This window comes from Telmatherina bonti (genome assembly GCF_933228915.1).
Source record: "Telmatherina bonti genome assembly, chromosome: 14".
NCBI lineage: Eukaryota > Metazoa > Chordata > Actinopteri > Atheriniformes > Telmatherinidae > Telmatherina > Telmatherina bonti.
In genome coordinates this window covers 12,589,743-12,599,363 of record NC_136612.1, presented here as the reverse complement: position 1 = coordinate 12,599,363, position 9,621 = coordinate 12,589,743, and the positions used below count along the sequence as shown (strand labels likewise).

General features: G+C 39.9%; 1 protein-coding gene across 3 annotated transcripts in view; it reads left to right on the top strand.

Annotated features, from left to right (window-relative positions):
- LOC306765931 (choline transporter-like protein 2) overlaps positions 1-9,621 on the top strand; it is a 29,191-nt gene that overhangs the window by 5,796 nt on the left and 13,774 nt on the right. For all 3 annotated transcript variants that reach the window (XM_079253473.1, XM_079253471.1, XM_079253472.1), the window contains 3 exons: positions 4,272-4,320; positions 6,561-6,634; positions 6,708-6,792. In XM_079253473.1, coding sequence (XP_079109599.1) covers positions 4,272-4,320; positions 6,561-6,634; positions 6,708-6,792 — 208 coding nt within the window. The remainder of the gene's footprint in view (positions 1-4,271; positions 4,321-6,560; positions 6,635-6,707; positions 6,793-9,621) is intronic.

The following is a 9,621-nucleotide window of genomic DNA, read 5'->3' as shown; positions in this document are numbered from 1 at the left end:
ACAGTTTTACTTGGACTGGAAGGCAGCGCCAGGCGAGTTACGCCACAGTTTGAGTGGATTGCGGATGCTTGGGCTAACGTGTCTGCTTGCATTGTTGTTCGAGCTTTCGCAAAAGCCGACATAATTTGTGAGGAGCCCCAGGCAACGACACTGACTGACAATGACGAGCGGGAACATTGCTAAATTCTTCAATAAAGTACAACTGAACTCAGTTTTTCTTCCGCTGCCTTTTTTAAAACACACAAGCAAGCATGTTTTAAGCTAGAGTACCAGTATGTTTTACCATGCCCACGCCCTAAAACCCAGTGCAGAAATAGCACCCGTAACTGAGAATGCGCCTTTTAATACGGTGCGCCATATGGTCGTGAAAATATGGTAATTTGAGTCAGGTATGTTGAAGAAAAGGAAACTTGTGAAGCTCTGGTCCTTGAAGACCAGAATAGGGGATGCCGGTTCATTAAACTGGTATTCTTTAGCTTATATTTCAGTTACCAGATTATAACCATCCCAGCTGTAAGGAGGGGTTTTTTAGTTTAAATGTCTCAGGGAATAGTGGAGACTAAACATGCTGTATTCCAGAGAAATGGAAATCAGTCATATCCTGACTCCCATCACACCACTAACGGATGTTTAGGCTTATAGGCAGATTCATGTTACACATGATAACTTTATTTTACTCATTGTACTTCATTGGACAGGTATTCTAGTGTGTTTGTATTATACCCAGTTATTTGGTTAAACCTACGCTCCAATTCAAAAGGAAAGTGTGTATGTTGGGCTCTGCTTCGGCTGAATTCTGCATCTGGCTCCAAAGCGTTCCGATTCTGAATAATCTTTTCCATTGTGGAGTGGTACATTCCATATTAGTTTGGGATGATCTAATCATCCTTCCCAGACTGACGTGCAGCAGCAGTTGCTTTTCTCAGACCATTGCTGATGTATTTCCTCCTTGGCATTGTGTAAACACACACCTTTAGACACCGCAAAGTAATTAACGCATCGATTAAGGTAGGATTTAAATAATTGATGTGATGCTATGCTAACAACATGGAAAAAAAACGGATTATTTTAATTCATTATAATATAGGAGGTGGTTTTCTGACATTGCTTTCAGAGATCAGCTGCTGAAACATGGCTTCTTATCACAGTAAGGAGTCAAAACTGGAGGCAGATTGCTGAGTAATGTCTCCAGTTACATCCATCTACTAAGTGCAGTGCAGATGGACAGTGTTGTTGTCCTTTTAAGCAAACGAAACTCCTTCGAAACAGGCGGCCACTTGTCCAGAGTCAGTCAGAAATCCATGTTTTCTTATTTTCTAAAGAGTAAAAAGTTATGTGTGTGGTCTTTAGCATTGTTTCCTCTTTAAATCAATTAGAAGATCTGAACTTTGCGTTTCAGGCCAAGTTCAGATGCAGAACCCACACCCTCTGAGTGTAATAAAAGACATCTGGGAAACAAACAGGGACGGGGGGCGGGGGGTAGCGATCATTTCTGTTTTTCCACTGTGTCGTCTGAAAGACAGTCGTAAAGAAAATGCTGTTTTGGGACAATCCCTAGTTTGAATATAGCTACATCTGCATTTTCTTGTAAACACAAGTTGTCTTATCAGATTTCATATAGGTGCAGGATGTGAGGGGAGTTATCAAGGAACTAAGGCGTGGGAGTCGGGGGAAGTCAGGATGCATCAGACAATAACAGCGTTAGCAAACAGTGGAAAGTTCATGCTATAATTATACTTCAGATTCTTCAAATATTTAATTCAGCTCAGTTTGATTTCTCACCATAAAGTCAAAGTTATTTGGATTCAATGGTTTGGGATTAGTTATTTATGAAGTACAGTACAGATATGCTGCTCTTTTCACACGTATCCACTACGAGATACCCAAGAAACTACGTGTGTTTGGTTTTGTTTCATGACAGATGATTGAAGCTTTTGTATTCTAGGAAAACACAGCAAGTCTGTTATAAGAAGCAGAAGCCAAGCAGATGGAAATACCCCGTCGTTTCAGGTCCTCTGCAGGGTTTGCAAAAGTCGTTTCAGCATTCATTCATTCATTCATTTTCCAAACCGCTTATTCCAATTCAGGGTCGCGGGGAAGCTGGAGCCTATCCCAGCTGGCTTTGGGCGACAGGCAGGGTACACCCTGGACAGCTCGCCAGTCCATCGCAGGGCTCGTTTCAGCATTGTTAAAGCAAATAATGTGTTTTAAATGCTCTGATTGCTTTTGGCTGGTGAATGCAGAACATTGAGGTCCAAAACATCCTCTTGTTAAAAACAAAAAAACTCAAAAAAGGAAGTGGTTTTTTTTTTTCATCATGTTTCAATAAAGACAGAGGAGATTTTAGCAGAAATATGAGCAGTTTTGGTACTTTTCAGAGCAGCTCTGATACAACTGCTGCTAAGAGCGGTTTTATTGCCCACACCTGATAACAATCAGTCCCCCTCCACGTGCAACGAAACATTCAGGACTTTGTTTTTGTTGTTTTCTCACAGACGTTCCTCTAAATCCTTAAAACTCGATGACTCTCTGGCTTTTTCCCTTTCACCTGTAGTTCTCCTTTACAGGAATTCACATTCCTATCTGTGTGGCTTTGAGTTTTCAGCGAGAACAAGGTGTTTTTGGCCGAGGGAGGAGAGAAAGGAGATCCCAGCTGGAGTGCAGATTGGAGGGAAGAGATTGTTTCAGAGTACAGAGGAGGGAATGTGTGAGGCTAGGTGGAGCTTCTCTGACTGTATGACCTATCAGAGACAGGTTGGACTGGTTTCTTCTTCCACAGAGCTGCACTTCCTTTGCGCTTGGTCCTTTTTTTCAAAGCAGCAGATCAGTGATTAGACGGCAAAGTTTCAACTTTTGGCCTGGGAAGAAAAACTCAACATGCCTGAGGATGAAGAATACTATGGAAAGAACGGTAACTGCTGTGTTGTTGTTTTATTAGACAAACTTTTAATCTGCGTTCATGTAAGAAAGGTGACGAGATCGAGGAGTTCTTTGTTTGTAAAGAAAACAATGTGTGTAGTGCTGCGTGCAGTGAAAGAGGAGGGACTGTATCAGCATGTCAGCACTGCCAGGTTGAAAACAGGTGCATCTGTGTGAAACCAGCTGCAGCTGAGACAACTGTTGGTCATGCAGGGAGGAGGGATGATGTGTATCTGCTACAAAAATACTATCTGTGTAATCTCTGGAGGTTTTCTTTAACTAAAAACTGTTTGCAGAAATGTAAGAAAGTATCAGAAAGTATTTTTATTTGTTAAGACATGCTAGAAAGAGATAAGCACACACGTGAAAAGTGACGTCCTTTCTGCTAGGAAGCAAACACTCTCCCCGATCGGCTGGATGGTGTGTGCTAGCCTTAGCATTAGCCCATTCACCACATGCATGGTTAACATGCAACAATGCTATATATCACTTTGGTTTAGATTCTTCATATCCCATGATTTATGTACGTTTCTTTATTCGCAGTACATGCTTGAGTCACTAATAAGGTACATGTGGTGGTGTTTTTTATATTCTTGTATGATTATGAATTATGTTGCATCAGTCTTTTTGGTTTCTTGGTTTGTTTTCAAGCTTTTTCTTTTCAGCTCAACAAACATTTTTTTCCCCCAAACAGTCCGTTTAAACACAAGCTGTAGGAGCAAGTTTGCTGAGATATGAGAGACTCTTCCTCCTGCTTCTGAATGTGAACTCAGACCTCAAACCTTTATTAAGCTGAGCCTGCTGAATCAGAGAGAGAAGGAGCTTCTTGCTATTCAGCATTCCTGTTCTGTCCGTCCAATGTCTTCAGCAGCGCCTTACAGAAAGCAAACATGTCCAAGTTGGTTGTGTTAAAACAGCCGTTTTCAGACAACAGTTTCAAACAAAACATGTCTTTAACCGTGAACAGAAATTCAGTTTCTGACTTTCAGAGTATTTGTGGTTGAAAATGACATGAATCTGTAAGTCAGAGTAATAAAATGACTGATGAAGCCTTTCTTGCAGTTTTGTTTCTCTTTTTTCTTTTGCGTGGTTTTGGTTCTTGCTTAGTCACCAGAGAGGTATTTTATGTTGCCAGGTGTGTCAGAGCTTTAGGGAAAAGTCATCTGATACAAGAAAGGCAGAAAGATGGCGCCAGCTTCCCTTATAGAAACGGTCTAGGCGCTTTTTTTTTTTTTTTTTTTTTTTAAATATAATTGTTCCAAAGCAGCTGAAAAATGTTTCCTTTCACAATGCTTCAATAACCGTCTCGGTAAGATTTCACTGCTGATACATGCTCTTCTTTTGTCATATAGGTCAGCCACGAAAATACGATCCCGCTTTCAAGGGTCCGATCCACAACAGGTGAGGCAGAGTTGGGATTTCACTGAGTGTTTTTGTCCAGTGTGGTTCCCAGCTGATTTTCCTTCAGGACCTCCTTCATGCAAACGCTAAAAAGCTGTGGACCCCCTGCCACTTCCTGTGCTGAAAACGCGCTTAGTTTTGTTTTCATTAGCAAAATTCTCTTCATAAATACAGAGTTCTAACAACAAAGTCTTTTTTTTTCGTTTTAAATGGGCGAAAAAAAAATCATCTGCGTTTTTATTAAATGCTGCAGGAAAATCTATGTTACCAGTTTGAAGCTCTGCTACTGTAGCTCCACCGGCTTACTGGCCTCTCCAAACCCTTGAACATGGACAAAAATTCACCAGATGCACAATCCAGTCAATATCCACCAAGGTTGAGGTTGTGTTTTTATCACATCGGCCCGTCTGTTAACACAACTGAAAGTTACGAACAGATTTTGATTAAATTTTCAGGAAGTCTCAGAAATGGAAGGGGGAACAAGTAATTAGATTTTGGGGGTGTTATGGGTCACTATCGGGGTCCAGGATTTTTTCTTAAAGGATCCTTTACTACAGTTTAGCCTTTTTTTAGAGCTTCTAACTCCAAAATATGCCCACAATCATTAGCCAGAAAACAAACAAACAAAACCAAAAGTCATGGCAGAGGTCGGCACTTTGAGTGCTTCTACTTATTTTATTTTATTTTTAAAAAAAATAATTACTAATGATGCATGTTTTTACATGTAGGCCCGTCACGGTAACAAATTTTGCCATGGGGAGCGTTTCCAGTATGTTAGTATGTTAGAGTTGATTGTTGCAGTGAAATACAACCTGAACAAGCTTTCAGGAGCAGAACTACTTTACAAGGTGAACTGGAACATACTGGGGAACGTTTCCAGTATATTTGGGGAAGATTTTCTTCATGTGAAAAAAATGTTCTTGTTGAAATACAACAATTAATTCAAACTTTAAAGATCTGTTCCCAGAACTAATATATAAAAATGGTATCTTTGTGGGAAATGGTTTTGATAAAATACATGCAAAGAGAATTTTAAGGGAACTTAAAAATGATCCTGACAATGTATGACAACTACAATAAACTTTGCTGGTTCCCAGAATCAACATATAAAGTTCCTTGAACATTGTGGAAAAAGGTTCTGACATTTCAGATGTAAAGACAACTAGGCCTGTCACGGTAACAAGTTTTGCCATGCGATTATTCGTCTCAGAAATTATCGTGATAAATGATAATATTGCGCTAAGCGATTATTGTTGTCATTTTAAGACCATTTACAATAATGCAAGTATACCCTTTCAAAGATCAACATACTTTCATTTCTAACTAACATTTAGCTTAATTTGCGGACTAGGTTATGCTCATCCAGTCCCCAGTCTGCTAAAACGGATCCGGGTTTCTCCTGCGGTTTTACGTGTTTTTCTGGAACATCTGGTCTCCAAACATCATGTAACGCAGTTACATAGAGGATGGTAAAGCTCATATAGGGGGACATGTTTGGACTTGACCAGAGCTGGAATGGTAAAACTGAATGTCTTGAAACGCCTTCAGTATGTCATTTTCATGTCATTGTAAGGTTGCAGAAATGCTGTTTGTAACATGAATGTTCATCCAGACAGTTCATACTGGCTGTGAAATGTTTGCAACATTTTTCAAAATGTCGCCTTTTTAACAATATTAAAGGGCAGCGTCGCTTTACCAACCACGCTGTCTGAATGCACACCATGTTGCACCGTCCTGTTTGTATTTAATCTGTGGGTTAAACACGCAGTGATCGTGGACTGTCGGGAAGATGGAGCTAGCCTGTCTGTTAAGATCTTTTTTCCCAGCTGGGAAAACTGCAGCTGATGTGCAGATGGAAGCCTGTTTTATTGCCGTGTTTAGTTAATGTTGTCTTAAAACAAATGTGGCACTCGAGAAAAGAAACACAAATTGAAATGATTGCGTCCAGCAAATTTATTGCACATTTTTCTTATTGTGCGATTAATTGACTTATTGATTATTGCGACAGGCCTAATTACATATTGTATAGGAGAATCTGATGACCTCCCGTGTTCACTCCGGGAGCCACATGAACAACATGTCGAGATGATTAAAATCACACTGCAACTTGGTCATAATTTTTAATCACAATGACTCTCAAAAGCTTGGGGGACTCTCTGTTGTGTCTGGGGGGCCCAGACCCCATGTTGGGGTTTAGTCATCAAAAGGCTTCTTCTGACTTTTTTCCCTCCTTATTCCAGGAGCTGTACAGACATCGTCTGCTGCATTCTCTTCATACTTGCTGTACTGGGTTATATTGCAGTGGGAATACTTGGTAAGAGTTTAACCTGTTCAGAATGAGGAAAAACGTACCAAATCAAGCTCTATAACCTTTACTTTCCTTCCAGCCTGGTCCCAGGGAGACCCCAGGAAGGTGATCTACCCAACAGACAGTCGGGGCCAGTTCTGCGGGCAGGCTGGCACGCCACAAGAGTGAGTTGATCTCTATATGTAGATGTAACTGTATTACAGCAGCGTTTTTTCAGTTTGAGAGCAAGTCCTGACTGTATCGTGGTGTCTGAGGCCGTTTCCAGCTGCTCCCAGTACGCACAGCAAATTCACTGATTCTGTTAGTAATAAATGACCCATAAGCTAAAGTACAGATTAGATGCTCTGAAAATAAAAGTATATCCAATACAAGTGATCATAAATACAACAACACATTCAGATGGCAAAGAGGTTTAATATGCATTCTTTTCATTATCAGGCTGTTACATTTCTGCTGTTTTAAACTTGAACACAGCATCTTTACAATGAACCTTTTCCAGTTGGTAACCCAGTTTGTGTTTAAGGTCTGAGCCAGTTTTGGCTCTAAAAGTTCAGGCATGTCCATCATTTTTCTACTTGACTGACATTTTGAGCCCAAAGATGCACAAAAATCATAACTCCAAAATGAAAAAATGAGTAAAATATCAGCTGATTTAACAAGTTTTGTGAGATGAAATGACAAAATAAACACAAAGCCAGCCCCTCATCCCATTTTGTTTGTTGGGATCCAGTAAATATATTTATCTCCAGTTTTACATAGTCTATCAGCATCAAACCACAACTGTAAAAGGTTTCACATCAGCTCTTTTGAATGAAGTTGACAGCAAAGCTCCAGGCGCCGTTTTCACAAAGAATCCTGGGGCTAAAAGTCGCTCTTCATCTGCTGATTTAGAAACAGCTCCTTCTAAAAAGACCTAAATTTATGACTCCTGCTTTGCCTGACAGTATTTCACAAAGCATTTTAGTGCTAAAACCATCTCCTAAACCTGAAAATGGTAAGAGCACAGTTACAAGAACTCCTAAATGCTGAGAGAAAACCGAAGAGAAAATCACTGATGGCTGCTGTCGGTTACCCAGGCAACTGAATCAACATGTAGAAAACTTTAATGATGCTTTTAACAGAGTTTTACCTTAATCACAAGGGTATCACAACTTTCGTAGAGCTGGTCCAGGATGCAGTAATGTCACTGACAAAGAGAAATAAGGAACACCAGAGATCAAAGCTGCGGCTACAGTCCGTTAGTTGGCAGCGGGACGTGCCGATGACTTCGCCATATCGCAGCCATCGCAGATCCACATCATCCCACAGTGTCCATGTAGCGTAATGGATGTTTGTTTAAACTGAAAATAAAAAGTAAATGTTTGGGGGGGGGAAACAGAACACTTGTGGGCGATATATCATATTTTTATTGGAATTCAGCAGCAAACCTCCTGCAGCAGCCATCAGTCATAACCTGTATAAAATAATCTGAAGAACAAACCAGCTTCTACAACCTGCCTGGTACTAAATACACGCTAAATATGCAATTGAAAGCAACATGTTGGGAAACATGACGGCATCCATGGCAACAGGCTCAACCCCGCCCTTTCTCTCAGTTTCTCATTCAGTTACACTCAGCAGCTTTGTGAATGGGTTTTCAGAGGAAGCTCTCAACTAAAAACTTTTACAGCTGTTTAGGCCTCTTAGTGGTGACATAAGAGATTTTCTGGAAACGTCCCAAGATGTCGTCAATTTTTTTTTTTTTTTGTTTGTTTGTTTTACAGCACTTTGAAAAGTGTCTTCAAAAGTGATAATACACCCCTGAGTTTTTAGCAGACATGTATAAAATACTAGAAATCTAGACTCAAATAAAAGAACAAGTACTCTATGAATGAAGTTACTTGAATAGAAATAAGTGTTCTTGAAATGCCCCACTTAAGTAGAAGTACTAAAGTATTTAACATTTTTTGTACTTAAGTATTACAAGTAGATTATTTTAAGATTTTTAACCAAGTACTGAAAGTAAAAGTAGTTCATTGTGTTGTGTATTTATTTAAGACAACATTAAACTTAGTATATCGTATTGTTTATGATTTCAAACTTTTATCCTGACATTCAGAAATCCTTTCGCTGAGCAGTAGTACATGAACAGGAACATCCATGAAAAATAACACACAGTTGTGCTCATATTCATTCATATCCTTTCATTAGAAGGAAAAAAAAACAGCTGCCTGTAAAATAAGCTGAAATTGACTAAAGTAATAATAAATAAAACTTTTATGAAAATGAATACATATGAGATGGGATGAATACATATGAGCACAACTGTATCAAGTGTGTTCATTCCCCTCCATAGCTTTTTCCCCTTCTTAAACCAGTACTACAATACTACAATAATAATAATAATGATAATTAAAACCGCAAGCGGTGATATAGGCCCTCGCACCATGGCGCCACTCGGCATAATGCCACCGCCTCCCCTGGCAACATCCTTCCCATGCCTCTCTCAACCTAAAGTGCAGCCAGACTTCACTTCAGGCCATTTAGACCTTATGAACGGTCACTTACTGTCACCAAGGGGCGGGGCTAATTTATAATCTAATTATTGACATACAGAAATGTGAAGGATATGACTGGCATCATCTGTAGCAAATTTGGTGCAGGTTGGTTGTTTTTTGTGGGAGTTATGTCAGTTTTCCTTTTCATTGCATCACATCTGCTTTGCTGCCCCGCCTCTCCTAAACGATATCCCCTATTAAAAGAAATAGCACAACTTTTAATCACACATGCCTCTTGAGCATCCTGACTCATTTGGGTTAAAGTTGGACAAAATTCTTAGGACAAGTTCCTCCAAATGCATGGCAAAGAAAATGACAGAAATGACCCCAAAAATGGCACCCTTTTCAAAATGGCCGACTTCCTGTTGGATTTAGCCCATATGTCCAAGAGACTTTTTTGAAGGTACTGGGAGGGTCTACAAGTTTCCCGAATCATATCCATGTCAGTCAATGTAG